The sequence below is a fragment of the Ornithodoros turicata genome, chromosome 5 (assembly GCF_037126465.1).
Source record: "Ornithodoros turicata isolate Travis chromosome 5, ASM3712646v1, whole genome shotgun sequence".
NCBI classification, from domain to species: domain Eukaryota; kingdom Metazoa; phylum Arthropoda; class Arachnida; order Ixodida; family Argasidae; genus Ornithodoros; species Ornithodoros turicata.
The window spans coordinates 65,586,247-65,613,316 of NC_088205.1; the positions used below are offsets into that span (position 1 = coordinate 65,586,247).

Genomic DNA, 27,070 nt, shown 5'->3' on the forward strand with positions numbered 1-27,070 from the left:
GTTGGACAGCCGCAATGTTTGACATCGAGACGCTTTTCGAACATACACCAACAATATAGTATATGCATGACATATGCCCAGCGGTACGTACCAGCAAGTATGCATCCCAAAAACCAAGACGCTCGCAGGTATGAGCTCAAGGAATTTCACCAGAAGACAGGCCACAACTGCAGTCTCCGGCAATTCACTGCTACACACAGAAAGAGGCTTACCACCTGGAAATTGTCACTTGCTTCTTATTGCTTGCCGCTTATGCCTCCCGTACACAAATCCTCGAGCCATCGCAGCGAGACCAAGCGCACAACCCAGCTCGAAAGTAGGTTGCAAAATGAGCATACACACTCCCACACCATTCGTAACACCCACCACTACGGTGCGCGTGCGCGCCGTATGGTCGGCGGATGGATACGGTCAAAATGTTCCGCGCGGTTTTTCCTGCACTACGGTACGGCTAGAGGGCGACACAGAATGACGCGGTTTACGGGGATTTGAGACGGTATTTATCCGTACTCACGTTTCATGTTTTTTTATAAAAACGGAAAGTGGTAGGCATATAAATTAGATGTCTATCGATTCCTGAAATATTTCCAGAGAAAGTAAATGGAAAGTTTTTTTCGAAATGACTATAGAAGTTTAATAAAACCTGTTCAAAGAGGGAGGAGAAAAATTGTGTATTTTTTTCGCATTCGTGACGTCGCCGTAAGATACATACGACATGTATGAGAAATCTAGTAGCGTAAATATCTTCATCTCGTCTTCCTCTTTATGATGAAACCACCTGCGTCAAAATCTGCGCGGTGGTTACCGAGAAAAAGCATAAAAACTGTTCCATAGGAAATACATTGGGACGCAGAGCTGAGCTTGCAGAGAGAAAGCAACTGACCGTGCCAATTCTAAATCGTGTCCATCAGTTCAATACAATAGCAGTGGAAATTGACTAGGACTTTGCAGATTGTTGACGACTGTGTTCCCCCGTACGACTACAATGGTGTAGCTCTGGATCTGGACGAGAACGAGATTGTTATCGTTATGACTGCTTGGTGACGGTTCTCTAAAGTGGTGCTATGGTCATCGAGAGCAGAACTTCTACAGTTTTAGAATATAGTTTTATTGGTGCGGTAATAGTCCTGCGCCAGACGCAGAGGAGTACAATTGAACGGTGCAATTGCCAACATATCAATGGAATCACAGAAGAACGACGTACTGAAGGACTTAATTCGACGCATTGGCAGGTTGCAGAGGCGGCTAAACTGGTCCATATTTTCCTCATCACGGGTGCACAAGTTCAAGCAGGTTGTGACAAAAAAGAGCTGATGGGCAGACAACCTCTTGAGCGGGTCATTGGACGTGAGCAAAACGGTGTCCCCCTTCTGACGCTGGACGGCCAGACGATACATGTGGAATACTGTTCGCAGCGCCAGCAGCCGGATGTAGTATGCTGTCGGGTTGTCCGGTATAGGGCCCCTGCTGTCGAAGTTATTCCTGAAGCAGCTCATGAAGACCTGTGAAGAGCAATGCGAAGTGGAGTAATGTGCAAACATATTTCTGATGAGAGCAAGCACAGGCACATGCTTTAAGGTCGTTGATATAGAATAAGGTGAAAGTGTAGTTTCGATGCAGAGAATACTCATAATTTAGTCACTGGGTGCGTTAAGTAGGCGGTCCTCTTTTGGCGCACTCAAATCGGGAGTATGAGACACCCGCCTGCACTAAACAGCGAAACGCAACTTTGGAGCGCTAAAACTGCTCGCTCGCTGATGCCGCTTCCTGTTGTCTGCTCATGCAGTGCATAGACAGAGGGCACGTTGGCTTAGTTTGGACCTATAGCAACGTTGCAAGAGACGACGGTGGTTGTGGAGACGAATGAAGTGGAAAAGATGGGAATTTGTAACCACCAGAGCTATTTACTGTGAAGATGACAGCATGGCGTGAAGGTGTCTGCATTACAGCATCGCATTTCCCGCGAATAATCGCCGATATCCGTGTGGAAGATGTCCACTAATAAAAAGGCATGATACGAGTCAAAACATCCCGGAACATTGGGTATCATAGAAAGCCCGTATTTTTGCTTCCGAGCCCACATTCGAAGGGTCTTGCTGCCGCTCAAGAGGAGGTACCTCACCTCAGGTTGATACCTCAGGTTGGTACCTCAGGTTGATATTCTCAAGCACTCGGGCGCTTGTCGTCTTCCACGTACCCAAATGAAACGGGAGCGCGAAAAGTGGCCCGGAGTCTCACACTCCCGGGTGCACGGGTGGTGCTTGTGTCTCGTTAGAGGAGTCTGAAACACTCGCGCCCCGGGTCGTGTACATAACGCACCCATTGTCACCGTATTGTGCTTTCAGCACCTCGCATTTGCCGTCCCTTGCAGAATACTACGTGCTTCGGCGATTTGTACCTCGACATCGGATAGGTATACGGTGAACGTACAAGTCAGTACGGAGAACGTACAGGAGAACGTACGTATCTCTTGCATGGGGTTGTATGGTTAACTGTGTCTGTGCACTTTTGTTCACAACTTACACCTTGTTCAGTTTGATTCAAAAACCAAACCTTGCATGTAAAATATTGAAAACGATAATGTGTAAGACTGACTGTAACCATGCCTGCTAGGAAAGTACGTAGGAAAGTACGTACGTACGGGGCAAGCATAGTGATATTACCAATATTGGTGTCGTGATTGGGCTTGTCATACAGAGATAGGACATAGCAAAGTCTCCAATGTAGGAAGTTCGACCGAATTAGCCACACGTGGCAGGCCCATCATCAGTCGCTTGTTACTGTCACGCTGATGCCTGTGAGCCTATAGCGTTCCGTACTAAGACAGTACAGACCAAAAGCGTTAAAATACCCCAGTGCTGGGTAAAAACATTCAGAACAAGGTCAAAATGAAGGATACAACACAATCACTGGGTATTTCAACGCTTTTAATATGTACCAACCTGCCCAATTCCTTACACATACTCATCCAATAGAGACCTGTTGGCAACAGCCCAGGCTTGAATTCCGGTGCTTGCAGATACTAGAGAAAACGTGCAGCATGAAAAGAAGGTTGAGAAGAACTGTGGCTTGCCCTCTGTCATCCTTGTCTGCAAGCTCCGGAATTCACGCATGGAAAGACATATGTTCTGTTTCCGATGTGCGTCTCCGCCTTGAAGGCGTAAAAATATTCTTTTCTTTTAGGTGTCTGTGAGGGAGCATACTAGCGAAGGTCGTCCTACAGATCTTGCCTTGTGGAGGGTAAGACTTACGTCAAATCTGTGTTGCGTTACCGAAGACCAGGCGGTCTCCATGATACCAGTGTAGCCCAAGTAGCCTTCATTGAAGGTAGCCACTGCCATCTGCAGCACTGTGCTTCCATACAGCAAGGATAATGGCACGGGGTCATCTCCGTGCAGTTTAGACTTCACCGTCGACAAGGGAACAAATATGGTATTCACAGTTTCCAAGTAGCGCACCTTAGCTATCACGGTCCAGTAATCTCTAGGATAAGTATCTTGAAAGGAGACAGAAAGCAGGTACGAACTCAGCGAACGTGCGATCAAGAGAAAATTCTTCAAGAAGGAATTACTTTCGTCGACTGGTTTCAACTTGGAGTATCGAGTCTCAACACCCTTGAAGCGATACTTTTTAAGCATTCCAACTTGAGTTCCAAAATTATTTAGAGCTCTCACCATTCCCCCTTTTGTGATGGTGTCAACCCAACCGGTATCGTCTAAGAGCAGGGCGATGCGAGACTGAAGATTATGGAATATGCTCTCGAACCGCGCCAAAGCAGTATGGTTGGAGGTATGATATGTATTGCGGTCCAGAACTAAAGCAAATAAGCGATACACTTCTCGATAGCACGAGTCTTCCCGAATAACGTGCTTAGTCACGGGGTCGACTTTGAATTCCGTGCACGTCTGCTGTATAGCTCGGCGAACGGTCGGCGACAGTCGGCGACCCAGAATCTCAACAGTAATCCAGCCAATGAAGTCGAGAATAGCTTCTGTCATAGAAGCGTCTTGCAAAAGGGTGAGAAGCGACTCCAGTTTCTCCGTTGCAATGAGCAGAGCTCTCGTTCGCTTGAGAAGAATTCGTCTCTGACGCGACTTACAGAGCCTCCAAATGGCGCTCACAAGAGGCCACGTGTGGTTGAACTCACTGTGAGCCAGAACCCTCACTTTCAGCGTTTGGAAGGTGTCGTCCACGTTGCTATCGATAGACGAAATGCTGTCTTCTACGGCTATGATGTTGGCCACCAGATTCGGATAGGGTGTGGTGCTCATACTCGCGACGACTTTGGTAATGAGTGCCTTCCGGAATTCCTTGCCTCTTGTCCTACTGTAGTGAGTGTACCAGGGACGGTATCGCCGGTTCACATCTATTGTAAGTTGTGCCATTCCGCTACTGAACAGCATGTCAAAAAAAGGACTGATGTCATAAGTCATTTGTAGGTAGACTACGAGGTCGATGACTGCCTGTGGACCTCCCTCAGTTCTTTGGGGCCACAGCAGGTTTAGGTTGTTATGCAGAAACTGTAGAAGATCGTCAGCACTGGAATCGTCGACTGCGCCAAAAGCGTCCTGGCAGTGTTTCAGAGTTCTAAGAGCTTTGGCCACATTTCCCGACGCGTTATCCGACGAATTAAAGTAAAGCGGGAAAGTTAGCATGCTGGTGGCAGAATCGATATCATTTTGGAAGTTCTTCATCCAGCCCTGACAAACATAATCGTAGAAGTTATCGCAGGGGTTGAGAGACGTATTTATCGATGCCCTGACATAGGATGAAGCCGTCTTACAGCTATTATTGAGGCATAGTTCGTCTTCACGAGACATGTAACGACTGATCACATACATAATTAGGCAGTAGAGCCAGGGTAATACAAAGACACCTAGTTTAGACAGGATGCGAGACACAAAGTTACTGCAATAACCTGAACCTTCTTGTAGGGCAACAGTAGATCCTACAGCAGGTTCAGGCTCCTTGTCTTTACTGTCCTTGTCGCCATCTTTTCCTTTACCCTGTGCTTCCTTGTCGTCCTTCGTGCTTTTCTTCTTGTCGTCCCCTTTACCAGCCTCCCCACCTCTGCCCCCATTCTCCTCCTTATTATGAGCATCCGCAGTATCACCCTTGTCAGTTGCTTTCTTTTCTTTCTCATCCTTGTTTTTCTTGCCTTCATTACTGTCGTTCTCCGCAGAGCTTTCACCACCTCCTTTCTTGCCTTCCTTCTGTTCCTTATCACTTTCCGCATCCTCACCATTGCTGCTTGTTTCAGTACCAGAATCGGATTCCTCTTCCGACATATTGAATGTTGTACTGCTGACGCTTCCTCCGAATAAGACAGCAACTCGAAAGCACCCTCAGCCAGGACAGGAGGCACTGGCCAGGAACACCGAACGCGTACGACGCCTTCTTCTTCGTTTGTCTGTCCATCGGAGGTGCAGGTGGCCGTATATGATGGAATTACAGATGAATGTGAATTTAAGCATGAGCAATGCATAACACTGTAGTTATGTGCATGAAAAAAGAAAAAAAAAACAGAAAAGGAGAGAAAAACGTGGCTGCATCCTCATGCAATCTGGATCTGCCAAACGCTTTTAGGGCTTTTAGGGCTTCATAGAGCCATCGTTGGAGATAAGCTTCAGGCACGTGGTGGTCATTGTGAGCGTGGCCGACTACGGCAAGCAGTCCCATCACCACCACCACGTGGTCAATGTCACGTGGTCCTATAAAGCTACGCACGGGCCTACACGACAGTTGGTATTATAAAAATCTTTCCGATACAACATGCGAACAATGAGGGAAGGGTGGAGGTGTTATTCACCAAGATGCTAGTTTTCCACAATTGCTTGGGAAGGGGATTTTGCGCCCTGTGCATAGGATACATAGGATTCATGTGTCTTTTTTTCTCTTAATAAACATACCCCCCTGTGCCAGCATTCACGTTGGGACGTATGGGCGTCCGTGGCTGTTACAGTTACGTTCTTTTACAGTTAAGCCTACGCATGTTCCATACTACAGTTCGCAATACGACTAATACTAGCAAGTCACGTCCAAGTCATAACTAACGTCTGTAAATTCGTCTTTTTTTTTTCTGTTCCAACAGTCATGATTGTCATCAGGGTGGAAATTGTACTTAAATCTGCCTCATGCGGTGAATGAAGAACGCGATCATAATCATACGACCAGCAACAGAAAGAGAACTGGATATACGCCAATTATTGTCGACGGGTTGGGATCATTTGGGAAGAGTCATGCATAGTATCTTGGTATAGGGTGCCTGAATACAACTCGGGCTGAGCTACTATTCGGGCACCCTGTATCTTGGTGTCACCACGGCTGGCGTTCCTCTGCTGCATGTGTACTGTTTGCATTAGCTCACTATGTCTCTATGTCTGTGCTATACTCGCGCAACGGTCTTCTTCATCACCACAGTTACTGGGGATGGTGATGGTTCTCAAAGAGCTCGCCGTTGTCGGCCTCACAGAGGTGGGCAACGTCACGACTAACGCTCTGGGGGGAATGTGCGTCTTGGGCCGACATCTCAGGGAACTGTGCCGGCATATGTCTTACAGCGTCTGAGGAACCCCCACACCGCAGTTACTGATTCGGTTCGCAAGTCGCATGACGACGAATAGACGAGAAGTATATAGAGTCAAACCCTTTATAAAACGGCAGCGACAGCAACCCCGGTGCCGAGGTCTTTGTGTATGTTCAAGCCTATACAATAGGTCCTGATCTTACCGTTCATTGGACGACTTTTGAAGTCTACTTTCTAAAGTGAAAGACCAAATTCTTAGGGATAGCTTTCAACTCAAGAAGGAAAAGAAATCTAGTTCATCAGCTCTCAAAATATTACTGCGCCGCGGATAGGATTGTTGGTCACAGTGAGGTCGGGCTGCCTCCTTGTGCCAGATAATGCAGGGATTTCCCTACCCCCCCCTGCATTTTTGCAACCCCCCCCCCCTGAAATTTCTCAGGTGACCCCACCCAGCTCGGCCACCAACACGTTCTGGTAGAGAGTCCGGCGCAGCGAATTACATCCTGTACTGTCAAGCTTGGGCTGTAGGACCACAGTCATGCAGATGATTGTACCACGCATTTGTCCAAAATCATTGTAATGTGACTGTTCAATGCATATATTGCGCGCATATACGAGCAAAAATGAGTGCGGGCACGCAAACTCAATGTGGATCATCAAGAACCATTTGCGATTTGGTTATGCATCTTAATGTTGAAATGCCGTTCATAATGAATCTGTATTCTAATGTACTGTGTTCTAACGTAATAACATGTACACATAAAACGGGAAAGCTGTGCAGAGATGTCACCATTGTGCCACGATTCTTTCCGTGTCTAAGAAAAATTTCTTAAGTTGAACCTTCACCAAGCATAACCCCCCCCCCATCTTGAAAGCTCGGCACCCCCCCCCCCCCAGCAGTGAATTTCGGGGAAATCACTGAGATAATGTAATCTGTCATATTCACTCTGCTTCTGTAATGGCTGCTAAGACTGGCCGCATGACACTATGCTGTGGAAGAAAGTGCTCTCCCCCAGTAATGGCTCATGGTGGCGTTGCATTATTTCTGCAGTTTCCTTAGAAGTCGGCCCAGGACACACATTTCCCCAGAGCGTTAGTCGTGACGTTGCACACCTCTGTTAGGCAGACAGCGGCGAACTCTTTCATTATCACCACCACCACCACCCTAGCAGCAAATAGGGAGTTCCTTGTATTGAAGTTTACACAGCACCATTTTGGGCCCAAGCGGCCCGGAATCAAAGAGTAGGTAGTTTTCATCAGCGGGTTCTTTACGGTCTTCCAAGCGGTATGCCGCAAAGGAAAGATACAAAACCTGGAGGAAACCCACAGAAAAAGCGATGCGTCTTGCAAACAACTGCGAACAACTCGAGAACATGTATTTGAAAGTGCCGCGTCGTCTGCTAAACTACCGCGTGTAGCGTTTTTTGTGGCTTCAACGGCGAATGTGGTTCCAGGACTAGATTTCTTTTTCCTTCTTAAGTTGAACACGACTATAGAAAGTTCTCGGTGTACACATCACAAAAGGCATGCACTGATATTTGACTGTATATTGGTGCAGAATAGCACGAAGAGAAACGTTACAGCGTTGGCCGAAATATATTTATTCATCCGTATTTAAGCGATATTTCTGCAGGTCTTTGCTTCTCTAATATGTGGTCTCAGAGATCAGTTTCCTTGGCTTTCATATGCTCCAGACGTGGTATACCTTTCGAAAACGTTTTCCTTGTCGTACAAGGTACGTCCTGCTTTTTTGGGACTGGTTTTCTTCAAGCTCACACAAAGAGTGATATTGCCGGAGACTGCTGTGGTCCGGGGTCTCCGGCCTGGGAACCTTCAGTATTTCTCGTGGGCCGTCCTGCGAGTCTGGAGCGTCCAACGCCGAACAGGCCACCCTCCAAAATTCCTCGGAACCAGTTACCGTTGTCGTATATCTTGGACTGCCTTCTTCATTTATGTTATATACCTTTACGGTAGGGTTTTCCAACCCCCTCACCTTGGAGCCCAGCCGCGCGACTGTAGGTTCTTTGATTGCAGTCTTCAGTGGTTTCAGCCCTGCACTAAAAACTGGAGTGGGCGTATACGATGGCAAAGTTCGGTCCATCCTGGATCGTGTCAGGTCAATGTCGCCGATACTCTTCTTCAAACATTTAGGTGCTGCCTTCTTAGGTTTATAAGTGCTATCCGATTTTTCCTCAGAGTGCTGCTCTTGAGTTCTGAACATTATCTTCCTCTTTGCAATCATTGCTATTTCTTCGAGAGTACGGCCTGGGGAGGCTTGGACCTGAGAAGTCGTAGGGGCTTCTTCGGTACTTGCCTCCGTAATAGTCATGTAGTACTGGTTAGCTTGGAGCCTCCTCTGTGAGACACTCTTCCAGAACGCCCTAAAGAATGTCTTCTTCTTGGGCGGCCCTTCAACAGGCCCCGTGACGGGCAAAGGGATACGGACTTCTTCGTACCGCTCGTACATCATGCTGCCCCTTCGCAAAGGGTTTCTGGAGGTCTGTTTCCCTCTCAGCTTGAGTCCCTCTTTGTCGGCTCGTTCTCCCATCATGCCGGTCTTGTTGCAGGCGCCGAAGAGCAAGTTGTGGAGGGCGTCTCGTCGAAGTTTCCCGTCCGGAGGCTCGAAGAATATGACGAAGATTGTAAGGAACGCGACGGATACGAGGAAGACCAGCATGCAAACTTTCCTGGCGTAGAGAATCAGCAAGGTGGAGAAAACACCGATGCAGGTGAACATTAGAATCCAGCAGGAACAAGAGGGGATGTTCTCCCTTTCAAGACGAGAAACGTAGTTGCTCCAGCTTCTCCTGCCGTCGGTCTTCAGGTTGGAGCGCTTGGAGTCCGCGCGGACGATATGCGGTCTGGAAAAGACAGCAAAACAACGTCAAGAGTTACAAACCAACATTGTGTGACACTACTAACCTTTCTGACACAGACGTAGCATCTGAATGTGACCCTTCCATCGTGACAATGCTTAATGATATGGTTCACTATGAATAGAGCTCCTAGACCGCTGCGTTCCAGGACTTCTTACTCTTCTTCTTCTCTTCCTCGTCTATTGGCCTTGATGTTTCAGAACCGGCGTGCGCAGATTGCGCGGGACATGCTTACTTCGTCGTCTTGTCTTGTTTTTCTTCTTCTTCTTTTCTTTTTTTTTTTCATTGCTATGCCAGCCACCGTCAGAGCCAGCCACCGTCGTTTAGTTGAGCTTGAGCTGAGGCTGGAGCCCTGAGTCAGGAACTGAGTCTGAGCCTGGAACAGCTGGTTTCCATTTTTTTCTTTCTATTTCTATTAGTAGCTGAGATTACGGGAGCTGATGGGAGGTGACTCGGATTCGGATCCCTGCACCCAGGGCCGGCGATAGGGGGGGGGGGGGCGAGTAAGGCGACCACCTTAGCCCCGCGCTTGCATGGGCCTCAACGAAGCCCTCGACCAGGGATTACTTTAATCTCCCACTGCGAAAATCTTATCATTTTTATCGTTTCATTACTGCTGGTGTGAAACAGGCCCCGCGATGTGCCTTTGCCTCAGGCACCGCACACCCCTATAGCACCGGCCCTGCCTGCACCACCTGTGCTGTGTGGGTATTTTCCCTGGATTTTTGTCAGATTCCCAAAGGCAAATATATCTGTGAAATCGGCCTAGGGCGCCCAATCCCAGGTAGAGCGCGCACTCGGCAACAACGTGCCACCATCAAGCTAACAGAGCTGATCTACGCGAACTTGCGAAGCTACGACTTGGCTTGGAACGCGCTCTTGAAGTGCAGCGCGATTTTGTCGAAGGCAATGAGGCAGACGTGGAACAGCGCATGACAAAGAACTAATGTATGCATCGCAACAAAAGAAATAAAACCTAAAAAAAGTCGATATGTGCAATTCTGTTTGCGTTGCTATCAAAGCACTTCACTGCCAAAATGGCATTTTCATGATCGTTTCCGTAATTTTTTTCCACGCTTTCTTCAACTTCAGCATACTTTTGTTGTACACTATAGTCGTGTTTAACTTAAGAAGAAAAAAAATCTAGTCCATCAGCTCTTAAAGTATTATTGCGCCACAGATAGGATGGATACAGAAAGGTCACGCTCGCTCCTCCGCAAGATAATGTAATCCGCCATACTCACTCTGCTTCCGTATTCGCTGTTAAGACTGGCCACATCACTCTACGCTACGCTACGTGGCGCTTAGAGCACTGCGCGGGCCCGGGCTTACCCGAAAGCCCGAGCCCGGTCCGGCCCGCGGGCCAGGCCGGGCTTTGCGTTTTTTATGCGGGCCTGGGCCGGGCTTCAGCCACCGGGCCCTGGCCTGGTACGGGCTTGACAACGCCGACCATGGTCGGGCATGTACGAGAAGTTCGAGAACATATTTGGCGAGACTGGACAGCTGAATTTTAATGTCACTTTTTTTTTTCGTTGGTTATGGTGTATCATGGTATTCTCATCTTCACTTTTGTATATTTTTAGTCATGCTTATTTCGTGTAATGGGGCTGGATTTCACACGTGCACTCACACACATTTGGGGACGTTTAGTGTGGCGGGCGCACTGAGCAAGTCCTGCACGAGGGTCAGTTAGGTTAGGTGTTGGGACATATTTCGTTCCCGTGAGAGTCCTGTGCGAGGGCCGTTAGGTTAGGTGTTCTGACATATTTCGTTCGCGTGAGAGGCCGGCGCGAGGGTCTGTTATGTTAGGTGTTGGGACATATTTCGTTCCCGTGAGAGTCCTGTGCGAGGGCCAGTTAGGTTATGTGTTCTGACATATTTCGTTCGCGTGAGAGTCCGGCGCGAGAGTCAGATAGGTTAGGTGTACTGACATATTTCGTTCGCGTGAGAGTCCGGCGCGAGAGTCAGATAGGTTAGGTGTACTGACATATTTCGTTCGCGTGAGAGTTCGAGAAGGGGGAATAACACCGGTGCATACGCAATAGAGCGGAAATGAATATCTCTTGATCCGTAAGGTACATACATATCGCACACGGCACTGCGCGCTGCCTTCCCAAGCAAGAAAGCACCAAGCACACAGCGGCTTGCCTGCAGAGAAACACAGCCTGTAAGACACAGAGCGTACCTCCTCACTCTCCACCAATTATAGCTGCGTCCTTTTCCTCGCTGCGCTGTGCTCTTTCAATACGCGGATTTGAAGGGAGACTAGAGCAGAGACCAGAGCATAGCGCACGTCAAAAGAACCCCAGGTGGTCCAAATTATCCGCATTCTTACCCTGCGGCATGTGCAACATGTCACCACACTGCGCAGACAAACGTTACGTGTAACATCACAGTACCACAGTACCGTTTGTGCTCTTTAGTCAATCTAATACGCATCCGAGCCTCGAGAACACATAGAGGAGAGGCGGGCTGGCACCGGGCCTGAGCATGGAAACAGTCGGGTATGGGCTGGGCCCGGGCCGGCGGAGTCGGGCTCGGGCCGGGCCTGGGCTTGAAATCTATAGATGTCGGGCGCGGGCCGGGTGCGGGCCGTAGCAGCGGGGCCTGGGCCGGGCACGGGCCTGAAAATTAGGCCCGTGCAGTGCTCTAGTGGCGCTGCAGTATTTCTCCTGGCGCGCTATTGCGCCTCCTTATCTCCAATGGCGTATGTACTTAATGGACTAGATTTCTTCTCCTTCTTGAGTTGAACACCAATATAGTAGGGAGAAACCCAGTAATGCTGAAGTAAGTAACTTGTCCTTACACTTGGGGAAAGTGGGCAAAACACAACAAGAAACTGCACAAGACAAGCCTGCCATTGCGGTGTTTGTTTTGTGTCCTCTCCATTTGCCCATTCTCCAAGCTCAGGCACATGTTGTATTGTCAATGTCAAGTATAGGTCGCTTGCATATTACTTTCATTTCCGCTAGTGTTGTTGCTGCTCTCGGGCTTCGAACATTCGAACTTCGACCGACGCTATAGCTGGAATTCGAAGCAACGGCGGAAAAGACGAGTGGAAACCGTACACCCTTGCAGGCTCTCGCAGCAGAAAACGCCCGAATTCTCGAAAACTTGGAGGAAACATAGACTGCAACTCATCAGAGAGAAAGTAGGGGGACAATACAGGGTTGGCAGCAAATGGCTTCAGGAAATGGGTGTTCCGCACGTAAATGGACCTGGCTACAAATGAACATCAACGTAACCGTGTAAGTCCGAGCACACGCTAGCATTTCTCCTTGGATAAGTGTGTACTCAATCACCTTGAGTGGGCGTTTCCGGTTCTCGCGTACTGCGAGGATCGCGACACGAGCCTTTTGAGTGTCCCGCGTGCACACTTTCAGCACCGCACCTTCCGACGAAAGAGGGCAGGGCGCAATATGGGCGTCTGATGAGATCTTAGAAGGAAATTAAAACTCATTTTGCAACTTGCGCGGTTGCTTTTATTGTGATGTTTACCAGACGTGGTTGACGACTGAATGGCGTTAATGTGCGGGAGTGATCGTAGATTGATATTGGCTTTGGCTTCGACTTTTATTTTTCTAGTGAGTAGGAGCACTTTGATGTAACCATTCCAGCTCTGTGAGAATGAGATCGAGATAGGGGTATGAGTGACAGTTCACCATTTTGAGAACGTGTCGTGTTGTTATTTTTCTGTTCCTTGTCTCCCGTTTTCACCATTGTACGTTTGTGTATGCCCACTGAAGGCGTGGCGCCTGAGCTCTCCTACTCCCTTTGCTGAGGCTATTCTGCTACCTAATACTGAATTGAATTCTGTTTCCGGATTGACCTGTTCTTCGAGTATGCTACAAGTGCCTTTAATACCCCTGTCAGATGGGCACGTGTACGGCCATAACGGTCACGGCCGTAAACGCATACTGTCATTAACTTCCTGCCAGACGGTCAGCAATAAGGCCTTTGCGACAAAACTGAGGTAGAAGGGCAACGGCGTTCCCGCAAGACCGTTTACGGCGTTCCATCGAAACTGCCCAAGCCTCGTCACCAAGCATACCATAAACAGGATTTAGCATATGTAATTCAATTCGAAATAAAATGCTTTTTACCCGACGTAATGTTGTCATCTTTTTCTTTCTTTTTTTTTTTGTCTTTCTCTGACGTTTTTGCACTTTGCTTCACTTTTTATCCCACCTGTACAAGTGCTAGTACGTTTGTAGTTACGCCCTCGAACCACTGCGCGCGGCATCGCACCGTGTCGTCTGCATCCAAAAAGTCAGACGCCACTCAAAAAAATATCCAAAGCACTTAAAAGCAAATATAGTTTGCTGTTGTATTTTGAAAATACCAACAAAACGTTGTTTTCGTGTACTTTCAGTAAGAAAAAGTGTGATTTCGCTACATTACATTCAACGTTCACAGACTTGTTTATCGACGTGGACATTATCGACAATATGCCTTCATGGATACCGTCTGGCAGTTCCCCGGAGCTTAGGGCCGTATGTAACTTACGGCCATTCCTTAATGCGGTAACTTTAAGGGCCGTATATGTGCCCGTCTGACAGAGGTATTACATACGTACTTATTCTCATCTGACGGTACGCTGAGAAGTACATAAGAAAATACAGGGTCGCCACCGTAACTATATTATCGAACTAATTTTTAACAATAGAAAAATCACCTTTTCCCAGTTTTAACAATGGGGATGTACTCTACGGCTAGGGGCCCACCTTAAGAGGGCACAGGCAAGCTTCTGTGTCGATGCATTAATTAACCCTCGTTGATTAACTTTTTAATTATGAAAGCTAGGAGATTGACCAATGAGAACATAGAATCCCTTGGGGTCACTGGTAAGATTACCGTTTTCAGAACAAAAATCGAGACAGTAATAGCGCGAGGAAAGGGCCTGGAAATAAGGCGATCTGGTGGTCATTTTTTGACGCTCAAATAGAAGCGCTCCCGTTTCCTTTGCTCTGTACGCGGAGGAGGAAAAACGCTTTCGCAGCTGCTGAGACAGCGTTTTGATAATTTGATAATTAAAAAGTTAATTAACGAAAGTTAATTAATGCATCGACACAGAAGCTTGCCTGTGAATTCTTAAAGTGGGCCTTTAGGCGTAGAGTACATCGCCATTGGTTAAAACTGGGAAAAACGTGATTTTTCTATTTTTAAAAATTACTTTATAGTTACGGTGGACACCCTGTATACATTGCATACGACGAATGCAACCACAATTTTCGATGAACTGATGCTTTTCGGATATTGTACAGACTCGGCAGTCCAGATGATTTAAACTCCGAGTTGATGACAAATACGCTGCTTCGACCTCATAACAAAGTCAAGGATGCAGATTTGCAATGCATTATAGACTATGTCGCAGCCGCCGGACTGGTACATAATAAAGAGAGTAATTTGTACTAATGACGCAGATTGCTGCACCGCAGTTGGAGACTATAGCGTATAGTGCCACTACAAACCGAAAAATATAAAAAGAAAGCTTCTTGCTTATTTATTGCAACTGTCACATACAGTACATTGTGCTATGTATCTGACAAATAAAAAAAGGCTGTTGCTGAGCATTCTTTTTGTGGATAGTGAGCAAAACATTCACATCAAATATCCGCACATTACACATCACCAGCTAGATCTAGCATCGACAAGTAAACGCAGAGCATTCTTTGGAAACCCGTAGATATTACAGCAGCCGCTGATCCTCGCGAAAGACCTAAATAGAATTGCAGACATCCATCTACAGACTCGGAGAATGAATGAGTAGCGAAATGTGCACTCGGTTCTAAAAATTAAAAAAAAAAGGATGCGCTAGAGAGAATGGGACAGAGAGAGAGAGAAAAAAAAGGAAAAGATGACAAAATGTAGCAGTTCTTAGGAGCATGCGTGCACCCAATGTCAGTACACCTAAGCTAGCGGCTGGATGCAGGTATTTCGGAACTGCGCATGCGCTAATCGAATTGTCTCCGAACATAATTCTCATTCAGAAGCCCTCCATAGAGTAGTACAGGTCATGTACAGGAACGCCTTTATGATTCACGCATTGCTTGCGGCATACTTGTCCGAAAACACCATCCTGCCCGCAAGTATCTCCTACCGGCCGTGTCGCATACTATAGATTGCAACAATTGGATGCTATGAGAACGCTTGCAGTGAGAACGGCATTCTTCGTGCGCTGCTAACGCGTCTGCATGCGTGCAGCGTTTAGGTCACCTCTCCGGGACCACATTTCCGATATAGGCGCGACATTGCCGGTATAGGGGTACCGAGGGAGAGATCTCGAACAAGTGTACCGGAGCTGTACATCATATGATTCTCATCAACAGCAGACAATCGCTGTAAAAATGGTACATGTTATATGGGGCAGTGGGGAACATAATCAAAATTTGTTCTCAATTCTTATGATCGAATCTGTTTTAGTTTCTTTGCTCAGCTGGATGAATATAATCGTTTTTGGAAGTTGAATCTACCTTGAAGCAGAAGTCGGGAAATAAGAAAAGAACAGCACCTTGTTATACTTGCACCAGCCATGACAAGCTTAATAAGATTGGACTCTATTATTTCTGTACTAGCATGCTTATACTTAGATTACGTCATGACTGCGCCTCTGAGCATCACATCTGCTTACTGAATGAGAGACCTGTAGTTCATTGCAACACATACTTTTAAAGTCACATTGCCGCAACGCAGAGCGATATTTTTATATTACATTCCTATTGATAGTTTTGCTTCATCTATGTACCGGAAAACATCAAGACTTCATAACTACAATATCTGTGTACGCCTTGGTACAAATATCTACATACAAATAACTATTTGGCAGTGCGACTATATAGCACAATCGCTATATTGGTACTCCACTCATCAAGAAGATTCGCTACAACATTCAGTTTATATTGACGACGTGCGGAATCAACGGATAAAATCATTTTAATTTGTTTCAGAGAGTCACTCGTTGTCTAACGGCGAATTCCACTGATCACTGTCGTGCAGAAAAGCTTACACTGGCTTGAGTGTGCTTGTTACACTGGTTGCTTCAGTGCGACGTGCATCGCATTTCATTGGTCCGTCCGTTTGCTCTTCCCTCGTTTCTATGCGCTGCACCCACACCGGCGCGCGTTGCACGAAAATGACCAGCAGAATTCGCGACGTATACGTGTTCGGATGACACTGGCAGTGAGTTTTGCTGATAAGAATGGCATCCTTCCAAAAGCTTGAGCACATCTGATAAACAATATACCGGAATAGCAGCAGCCTACAAGGAATATCAAGTAGACTTCTGTCTGGCTGACCTTTCCTTTCGGCTTGCCTTTTTTTTTTTCGCAATAGACATATCCCCCCCCCCCCCAATATACCGGTAGAAAAGGGTAAGGAAATATTGTAGTAAAGGCTGGCATCGTGATAAAGCTCATTTCACGCGATATCGCGTATAATATTGATCCTGAGGTTATAAAAAGGACGATGGCGATCACCATCTTATCAAATGGAGGCAATATGAACTAGGCCAGAATTAAGAAAATTCGATGTTTCAGAAGGCCGCAAGGAATTTGCTAGCGATGCCTGACTATTGATGTCTGGCTTATCGGTGAAAGTCCCCTGTCCTGGACCGTCTGGAGACTTGCTGACTTGAACTAACAAAGAGCAAACGTCTTGAATTAGTACAGCATGGGACAAAAGTTTACGGAACGCGACAGTGGCGTATTTCTTAATCGGAGCCGTCCCCTGCTAGTATCAGGAAGAGATCGAATAAGAAACGGGTGACCAGCCAACATGTCCTCGGAGTTGGCTATTTATCTCAGTGAATGCCGTGCTCGTGCGCCTCTATTCCGTGAAACCAGCATCATTGCTTGTGAATGTGTGATAAGCGTAGGAGTCTACTTGGAGACTCAATTCAAATAGCAACTAGGGGCAATATGATCTTCTCATCGCATCATTTCCCCCCTCTCATCATCTTTGTCGATTTGTGAGGTGTATAGTTGAGTCGTTGTGTAATAAATGTTTCTGAGTTTGAGAATTTCTTGTCCGTCCTTGTTTGACCGTGTCTCTCGGTGCCCTCCACCATCAGCTATACTCTATCCATCTCTCATATGTGTGCCCGCTCCTGTTTCGCTGCGAGGGGGTCGCTTCAATGGAGAAATGCGACATCCCTGTGTTCCGTAAACTTTTGTTCCAAGCTGTACATATCTAGATGGGTTAATGAGGTGCGTGTGGGCTGGTGCTAGAGTTTAATAGGGATTGATTTCAAATATAGCTAAATTTGGCACAATTTTCTCATATCGGATCTATCACAGTCATAAAGTTTTTTTTTTTCTTCTTTTCATACAGTACATTCTTCGTCCCACATAGATCGTTATGAGGAAAGATTTAGCACGAACAATAAGCGTTGCTGCCACTATAACTTCGAAGTCACAGTACGTTACCAGACGGTCCAGGGAAACTTAGAACTCCCAATGTCAGCAGCACGAATCGGCAATATTAACAATGACGACACAAACACAAGAAGGAAGTCGTCATTCGAAGCACTTACCAAACTATAAGCTGAAAAATCCACGAATAAGCCGCAAAATATGATCAAAGCACACGTTTAGCGTTATCGCACACAAGAGTCAAGGCAGAACGCGAAACAGATCACACAGTTCTTCTCCACGCCGCAACTGTAACATATTCACGAATTTCTCGCGAAAAAAGTTTTCACACCAAGTTCTTTCGTAACAAAAAGTCAATTTAAATAGCGACGAAATCAAGAAATAAAACACATTTTGTTCACGCGATGCACTATACACCAGGAGTGTTCACAGCACCTCTTCGTGAAGAATGGCGAGCCACTTTTCGGGCCATCATTTTGACTGGTCTCAATGTGGAATGCCCTTACTAGAAGGGGATGCGTTTCAAATTGGCTCCCGGTTCATCTGTTTAGTCACGTTCGAGGAACTGCCAACGGTGGCTGTACGGGTGCTGTCTTCGCTGTTCAACGTGCTTGGGCAGATGGTCGGGTTTCTTGGGGCATCGGCCAGTTTCGACGTCGTACAGGCCGTACTCGCATTCGGGAACGTGGCATTCCTGGATTTCCACGCACCTGCAGGACATAATGGTCAATAGTGTAGTCGTGTCAACGTACGTGTCAATTCTGTTAAGGAAAGGTGAAATGCAACAAGTTCGAACCAAAGAACTAAATACATATGCGAGTCCCGTGGAAAGAATGCACAAGCTGCATATATAAAGGGGTTGTTCCACTTCAATACATGCGGTTCATTGCATTATGAACGTGTTGTACTGCACGCAAGAGTACTTAGGGAAAACAATTCACGGAGAGATGTGCCTGTAGCGCGTCGAGGAGAGGCGAGGAAGCCCCCAAAATGGCGTGTGCAGAGCCTCGTCATTGGCTTTCTCAGGTAACGTGACCATTACAGTGATCCACTGAAGCTCTGTACCTGTTCATACGTAACTCATTCCACTCGTTCCAGAATTTTCTCATCTCTCGAATATCCGTAGGGTGCTTCTTTTTGTTCCTTCCTCCGTGAGTCTTACCACACACAGCGTCATCCAAACGAATCACAGCATAAAATGTCCCAGGAGATCAACACCCGTTCCTCTCCCAACCTCGCAACGGCTAGAAGGCCTAGCTGTGACGTCACAGGCCCAATCCAATTGCGAAACGCCACCTCCATTCGCGCCATGACAAAGCAGTCACGTGTAACGTTTGTCTCGTGGACAGATGTCATTATAGCGGCTTTCCGATGTGAGAGATTAACTTACTCTTGTTTCGTCTACGACTGGCTCATTGGCTCACCGATGTGCTTTGTCGCAAACGAACTTCATTAATATTTGCAATTAAAATCACTGCGGCAACATCTGAGGATGAGATTCTTTTATGATATTTTTTTTCCTGGGCGTTATACTTCACATATCTTAGTTTCATAAACCTTGAAATGACAAATTCAAAGCTGCTCCAGTGTCGTGACGGATGCGAGTTAACACAATTTCACGCCAGATTTGTAAATCGCTGTGAAAGCAGATGTCTTACTCATCGCAAAACCAAAATGTCAGCGGTGTTTGTCGACAGAGTGAGACTATAGTAATGTTACATCAGCACTGCATGCTTTGTGTCTCGCTTTTTTCCTTTTTTTCACTCGCCGTGTAATTGGCATCCAATATGTAGCGCTCTTACCCCTGCTTCCTCCGTTTTCAGTGGCGGCCGACATGACGCCCCATTCGAAAAAAGAGAGAGAGAGAGAGAGGATGGTTAAATAAGAATCAAACGTCAGGCTCTCTCCTCTTCTAATGCGCAACAAACTCGAATAAATTCCTTCAAGCGCAAGGTCTAGAAGAGAGGAAAGAACAAATGAAACCCCGAAAGGTCTTCTTACAGTCTTTCCGTCGTTCGCCTTGATCTCACGACCCGCCACCTCAGAGATAAAAATAGTTAAGAAGAAAGCCTTTCCAACACACCAACATGTTTCTACCTCAAGTGTGATCAGGCGCAACCGAAAGTGATGAACCCCGCCAAGCCGACTGATGGGGATGTTGTCAACAGGCATTCCACAAATGCCTAGCCAACCTCCCTTCTCTGCTCCCGAGCCCCCCCTCAGTCAATTTTTCTATCGAATCGCGTGCGAAGAGCTACCGCAAATGTCTTCGTTGGAACGAAAATGTTAGGCAAAAGAAAACACGGCTTTTAAGAGAACATCCCGAAGGTCTAGGCCAGGTCCTTATCGGCAGCTGTCAAAACTTTCCTTGACAATCGGGGAAGGCCTTTTAGAGGGTGCTTGTGTTCTGCATCAATAATAAATCGTGCTGTGGTTAAGAAAGCAACGTTGTCTAGTTGGCATGTTTCCAGCTCTTAACTGCTGAACATAGTTGAGTTCTTCGCGTCAATATAATACGTGAAAATATACGGGGGCGTTCAACAGAGACTGCTGTATAAATATCTGCACAATAATCCTCACGACACGGTCTACAGGCGTAGAAACGCGCAGTAGGGGGTTTAGGAAATTATTTCTTTAACGTACTTTTAAAGTATTTTCCCGCTCAGGATGCGAGACCCTGCCCCAGTCCATGTGGGCTAAGATGATTTGATGAGTTTGCATCCCACGCAGGCGAGTGTTAGCACGGCAAAGGCTTAATAGTTCCCACAAGTATGCTTGTGGCTGTTTGAAAAGTCATGAGTGATCGAAGAGCCCAGCGCTGATGTGCAGGATTGCGACAGCGTCCAAGAATCTTGGATATATACTTAGATATAACCAGCTTGCAGACTTGACCGTTTTAAAATATCCGGGACGCACCAGCATAAAGCGAGCGTGAGGAAATACGTAGTCTACCGAATTTGGGCCGTGGTCCGACCCAGGGCACCAACTGTAGGGTCTCCATATTTTCCCAGATTTTTTGACGAAGACAGGCCTTGTGACCGAACTGTAATTCAAAAATATATACTTCGTTCTTTTGTTAATCTTCTAACCACGTTTTCAGACAGCTGTCCGACATGACTTTAACATCTGTACCTTGTACGTGTGTGTGGCTGTGGCTTGCAATAAACTAATGGGACGGGAGTTATTTTTACATGTTGCAACCACTTCCTCAAAGAAGCAGCTGTCAGACGGCTATCGTGTATTATGCAAGAAAAGCGCGGTAACACCTGCGTCTTTCTCACCATAAGCGTCAGTTCAACAAACTCGGAAATTGTTGGCTGTCGGAATTTGAGACACGGGGGAGCTCACCAGGCTTGCTGACTGTACTCATTTCCTCTGTTTACTCTTCCAAATAAACTCCTACCACGCGCCACACAAAGGAAGGCCATTCATCGCAGCACACGTGCTGGGCACCGGCCAAGTTCGGCGTGGTGCGTGCTGTTTCAAAAGCCGTAGAATATACGACCTGTCACCAATATGTTGTATACAAATTAAGCGAGCGTAGGAGCCATCATAACGCAAGGAAAATGAACACCATCACTTTATTTTGATCATGATAAGTGGTGTATTTCTTCGGGACAAGCGGTACTCTTCGTCATGACGTCTTACTCTGCAATAGCTCCTGGATTATCTCCTCTGAACAACTACCAACTATGTTTTGTGTTGGAAAAATGCCGTTTCCTCGTACAGGGCGTACATGTCTTAAAAGGGTGCAAAAGGGGGCGGAAAGGGGGCGCTACATTTATTTCTTCCGACCGTGATTTCAATTGCAATTGATATGTCTTTGCATTAGCAGTAGTTCGACTGGTCGATCCGTGACGGAGAAGACGTGTTTCAGTGGTGGATCCGGACTGGATTCGCATGCTTCACTGGCCATTTGAGATCGAATCCTGGCGGAGAGCTCTTCCTTGCTCTGCTGAGAAAGTCAATCACTGTCGTCACTTGCGAAGTTGACCAAGAGCGAGTGTCTCGCCGAGTTTGCAGGATGTGGCCGACAACTTCTGCTTGGCTCTTGGCTGGAGCGTGTTTGGTTTTTCGCTGGTGGATTGGGATTTGCTCCCACCGTGCCGGATTTCGCTTTATTCGGGTGCACGCTCAAGATCGACTAGTCTACCGTTTGTCTGCATCGTCATGTGCATGTTGCGGCGCGTATTTAATCGGCATACTTTAAAGTGCCACTCCGGACTCAGAAAACAGCGTTTATTTTATTTACTCCATGAAAAGAAGGTGCCTCAAGGATTCTATACGCGAAATAAAGTTGTTGTAAAGTGTAAAGTTGTTCTCGCAAAATGGTTGTTGTTGTTGTTATACGCGAAATTTCAATCCTGTTGACGAAAGCTGCAAATTTCTGTCAATTTTTGAAGATCTGCTGAGCCTCCACAAGTTTGGATGAGGCGAGGAGCGAGTGACGTAATCATAAACCCACAAGTTGCAATGATGTCATGTTTTGGAGAGGGCGCTCGTCTCCTAGCAAGGACGCCGGCGTCCGGGGAGGGTCACGTGGTGGATAAGTCGTCTGAGGCTGATCGAAAGAGGGGAAAATGGAAGAGATGTCTTCTCTCTCCTCTGCGTTTTCTCGAAGGTCGGAGCGGTCGGATGATATGTCACCTGGGGCGCCGCTAACGGAGTTCAAAAAGTGAACCCACCGGAAGACGCGAAGGGCAACAACGCTGTGAGATGAGAACCGAGCACTCCGTCGGAGACTAACATGACGTCACAGTTCTCAAAAATAAAATTTAATTTTCTCTAGCTTTCGCGTCACGTAGAGCCAAAATATTTTGCAGGAATGTAAAGTGAGCAAAGAAGATTTCAGTAACACAACTTTTGTAGGATTCTGAATCCTAGAGATTTACTCCGTAGTTGCACTTTAATGTCGTAGACTTTCCTGGCACATTATGTCTCATAACTGACAACACAGCCGCAATGAGCAACATATTGCTCTCGTTCCATGCATAGTGGGCATAATTTAGGCTGATCATAACAGTAGGGTGCAAGCGAGCTGGTGATAATCTGGAGGTGATGACATTCCTTGAGACTGAGGGAAGACAACGACGCTTCTTGTTGCTTGTCCTTCTTGTCCTGATGCTTCTCGTTCGCCGTTGCCTTCCCTCAATCTTAAGGATGTCATCGCCTCTATAGTTTAGGCCGTTGCTTTAATGGCGAATTCCACTAGTCGTTCGCGGTGCAATGTGTTCGCGTTTCATTGATCGGTCCGTTCGCTCCTCTTTCGTTTCTACACTGAACTCACACCGGCACACGACACTGCCCTCCACCAACACGACCAGCGAAATTAGCCATAACTAACTTGCTATGGTGCGTTCGAGTGGTGTACGAAGGAACAGCAAGGTCCGTCTCATTCGAACCTGCCGGGAAGAGAGATACAGCACGGTCCTGAACATACTTAAAATGAAAATGGCCGACATCAAACTGGCATGTTGTCCTGACGTACTGCTCTTTACATACCCGTCGCTCTACTTTTTTCGTTTGAACTTCGTGTTCATGACAAAAAAAGAAAAAAAATATATATAGAGAGAAAGCTATTACTCGGGTACGCTTTCTGGCTAGGCAATCCGACTTGTAGATACACCCGTTGGGCCCATAACCTACATGTTACAAATGAGCTTGACAACGGAACGCCAGCATATAGGTTCGCAATATTAAAATTAGATGATCACGTAGCAGTAGGGAAGAACAATCTTTTTTTCCAAAATATTGGCGACTTCTCAAGTCACTGACTTTGAGGTGAAGCATATCGGTATTAACGTACTACTTGCGACACACTTGTCTGTACCGTCCAGCTTGTGACAGAACGATCCCCTATCGGCGGTATGCCACACCAAAAAAATCGGCTCCGAGGGGAGACCAGTAGATAGAGACTTCCCGATGGGGGACCGTTGGACCACAAGTTGGAGGAATACAGACCAGAGTGTCGCAAGCAGCCCATGGATGTGCTTTCGCATACATGGCCGAAATGAAACACAGTGTCATTGTCTCGCCCGTCACGTGTACGCAGTTCACTTCAAGGCGTAGAAATGGCAGTGAGTGGAAAAGAAAAAGGCAGTGACTTACCTTCTCTGAAGTTCGCCCAAAATGTCTCGGCCCCTCTTGATCCTTAGGCAGGGCTTGTGTTTCTCAAAACAGTCACAGCTACACCGACTGTCCTCGTACAGGCGACGCGCAAATGGCTTCGGACACTTGTGGCACCTGAAAGTAGGTACCGGTAGCCACTTTTTTTTACTCGGTATCGAAGCGCAGGCAGCGAACAGCCTATGTACCAACATCCGTTTCCGGTCGAACGTATCGATTCCGACTGTTCGGACAAAAGTCCTGATCACTCTCCTGGTGGGGGTGATGGGATATGTAAAGGTAAAATACGCGGAGAGGTTGGCCACAGCTATGAGGACCTGCTACTCTGCTGCATTCATTTGCTGTGGCCTCAGGCAGCAGCTACTGAAACACATGGGTCCTCACATCTCTACGCGCTATTTATAGCTCATAGGTCTATATAGCTAGATACTAACTGTAACCGTAACTACGCGTAACCACAAACGCGGTTACCCGCTATACTTGCTTACTGTAATACGTGGTAGTGGACGTGGTCGCGGTGCTCCGACAAGCGCTATGCGATACGTAGCAGCTGTCATGATATTTTTCTATCGGAGTCACTCTTCGCACCGCATTTCCAGCAAAGCTCTAAAGATAACAACCACGCATACTGTAGTGAACCAAACCTTCCACAGACATCATACACGGATTGACACCGCATAGGTCGCGCATTCGTAGCACAACGTGAGTCAAAGGGACTATGGCATCCGGAAACGTGTGCATGTATGAGACGATAAAAACGATACGTGTATTCCACAGGTCCGGCGATCACAGATGTCCGCGACGGGTAGATGCCTGCCCGCCTCGCCGGTCGCAAAAGGACGCTCCCTAATTGAACTTGCCCCCCCCCCCGGTGACGTTTTCTCCGGTTTTCAAAGAAGGAATTTCGCCATACTCTCAACATCCGGCGTCTGCACCTGCCGTGCATTTCATCAATTTGCACAGAAACTACTTCACTAATTCGTGTCGGATTTTCGGCCTTACTGTCTGTAATTAACTAAGAGTAAAACGGCGCTACAGTTTCGGAAACGACCTGGTCATATGCGACTGTCCCTTTAAAACCAAATGTCGCTTTAAGGGTTGGGAAAAAGGGAAGAAAAGAAGCGCACACACTGACAACATTCTAAATGACAGAACGAAAGGCGTCTTTATTCTGGTTCAGCGTCTGACCGTTACTCAAAGTGACGTAGTCGTTACAGGTCCTTCGAATCACAGACATTACTTCAATGACCATAGCCATGGAAGTGATTCGCCATGGGTAGCCACTTGGAGCAACACGCTTTCTGTGTTTCGTCTGTGGTCGTTAGAGGACGACACTGCGACTTTGTATGGCTATGGCGCACAGCTCGGTAGTAAAGTCATCCCTACCTCCACATATATCATCATCTTCACATACATCACCGGTTACGTAATGAAGAAGGGGAGGATTAATTGATTGAAAAATAAAATAATATAGAGATGAAGGAGGGGAGAGTTATCGATCAGGCCGTTGGTGGCATTCAACCACAAGAGATTTAACAGTGCCTCCGTTGACCCAGTGAGCAATGAAGATTCTACAAACGGCGTGTCTGGATACCTTCCAGGAGTGGCGACCTGCGGGTCGCTCCACTAGACCATCGAGGTCCCTGCACATTATCGTGCTTTTACAGCTACGTGTATAAGGCGCGTCGCTGTGCTCTTGACTCTGCTGCGTCAACTACACCGTTAGCGGTTACGCAGGAACGACCAGGTGTATGCTGTGAGATCACGGTACGCCCTTCCACACCACAAGAGCGGTAGGTTTTAATGGCGCCACATACCAGGCGAGCAAGACCTGCACAACGTTCACCGCTGGCAAAGCTTTCAACCCACATCAGGGATTACAATGAATGAAATGATGCCACTGTTGATGCCTCAATGAGCCGCAGTACCACGCGGCAGAGGAAGGGTGCAATGGCGTCCTTTCTACCGAACTCGTCTAGAGCCCACGACGAAACAGCCAGGTTTACGCCTAGGGATATGGTTACAGTGATGCGCTATAGATTGGTAAGGTCTTGAGGAGAGTCGGAAGAAACGATAACGAACGTCGGACCATTCGTGTCGAGAGATTCTTGCAGTCGTAACACAACCAGAGATGTTTATGTATTAGATATTCGGCATATCCTTGCACTCTATATGCCAACACAAATCGACACTCTTTCCGAAGACACAACCATATCACGAAGAACTGGAAGGTCGTCGTACCAGAGGAAGTGGAGCCGAAGCATGGTCGAATAAAACGACCAGATCGCGATTCTCGATCAGGTTTTCGAAAGACGCCTGTGTGATTGCTAGGAAACGAATGCACGCGTGCGTAATAGGATTGATGATATCACCTAACTCTTGGCGAAGTCGAAACTTGTAGAGCTCTGCCAGCTGCTTCAGAAGCCTATAGCAATAAACAAGGGTCGCTGATAGCATTTATGACCGGTGTATTGAGTCGTTGAGCGACGTGATAATAAGGAACAAACAAAGTAATACAGCTTTTCTTTTCTTTTCAGAATCCATAATGAATGGCAGGGAGACTCCGGGACAAATCGAAAATCTTATAGCGACTGTGTGAATAAGTCCCGTAGATAATTCAGAGACGAGAAATAAAAATGGTTTGGCGGTCAGAGACTCGTTAGATGAAAAGAAAAAAGAAAAACGAAAGAAGAAGAAGCAGAAGAAATCTGGGAAGTTTATATCGAAACCGAAACTCCAGAAGGCGCCCTCTCAGGCCTCCTCTGCCCTGTGTGACGTCACGGGTAGTCTCGTACGTGCCGACAGCTGCCGTCTACTTCAGTTTCGGGTAGGCGCTTAATGTCATCTTCGTGTGACATGAATGAGAAGTCATCTGCTACCTCGATTCCTGTGTCCCCCTAACTGTGGTGGTGGTGACGAAACCCCATGCCGAAGTTGGCCTCGCAGAAGTGCGGGCAACGTCACGACGAACCCCCTAACTGTGCCGACTACAGAAGAACTTACACAGAACGGCGCGCGCGAATACCAATAATGTGAAGCCCAGTGTTGCTGGACCACTCTTCCGTGGAAGAACGCCGATACACTCGAGGGAAGATATTCGTCTTCTAATTATCTATCCACCTGGCGATGAGAAATTGTATCAGCTGAAACATACGATAGCATCGTTACTTCCG

At 47.0% G+C, this 27,070-nt stretch overlaps 3 protein-coding genes across 3 annotated transcripts in view; all 3 read right to left on the bottom strand.

Moving 5' to 3' along the window:
• Positions 1–1,090: 1,090 nt before the first annotated feature.
• Positions 1,091–5,549, bottom strand: LOC135394595 (uncharacterized). Its single transcript, XM_064625410.1, has 2 exons — positions 3,252–5,549; positions 1,091–1,502 (listed from the first exon to the last, which is right to left on the bottom strand). The coding sequence occupies exons 1-2, from the start codon at positions 5,286–5,288 to the stop codon at positions 1,095–1,097; spliced, it is 2,445 nt and encodes an 814-aa protein (XP_064481480.1). The 5' UTR covers positions 5,289–5,549; the 3' UTR covers positions 1,091–1,094.
• A 2,372-nt stretch (positions 5,550–7,921) lies between these two features.
• LOC135396138 (uncharacterized) lies at positions 7,922–9,662 on the bottom strand. Its single transcript, XM_064627171.1, has 2 exons — positions 9,449–9,662; positions 7,922–9,387 (listed from the first exon to the last, which is right to left on the bottom strand). The coding sequence occupies exons 1-2, from the start codon at positions 9,487–9,489 to the stop codon at positions 8,208–8,210; spliced, it is 1,221 nt and encodes a 406-aa protein (XP_064483241.1). The 5' UTR covers positions 9,490–9,662; the 3' UTR covers positions 7,922–8,207.
• A 5,218-nt stretch (positions 9,663–14,880) lies between these two features.
• The window catches only part of LOC135394596 (uncharacterized), a 130,625-nt gene continuing 118,435 nt past the window's right edge, over positions 14,881–27,070 (bottom strand). The window contains exons 5-6 of the mRNA XM_064625411.1: positions 23,880–24,014; positions 14,881–18,481 (exon numbers count right to left, since the gene is read on the bottom strand). Coding sequence (XP_064481481.1) covers positions 18,319–18,481; positions 23,880–24,014 — 298 coding nt within the window. The 3' untranslated portion in view covers positions 14,881–18,318. The remainder of the gene's footprint in view (positions 18,482–23,879; positions 24,015–27,070) is intronic.

Excerpts from the sequence above, each read along its gene's own strand:
- LOC135394595 (XM_064625410.1), bottom strand. The coding sequence starts at position 5,288 with ATGTCGGAAGAGGAATCCGATTCTGGTACTGAAACAAGCAGCAATGGT. Across the intron at positions 1,503-3,251 it reads TAACGCAACACAGATTTGAC|GTCTTCATGAGCTGCTTCAG; the intron begins GTAAGTCTTACC and ends TGCTCTTCACAG.
- LOC135396138 (XM_064627171.1), bottom strand. The coding sequence starts at position 9,489 with ATGGAAGGGTCACATTCAGATGCTACGTCTGTGTCAGAAAG. Across the intron at positions 9,388-9,448 it reads GCTACGTCTGTGTCAGAAAG|ACCGCATATCGTCCGCGCGG; the intron begins GTTAGTAGTGTC and ends TGTCTTTTCCAG.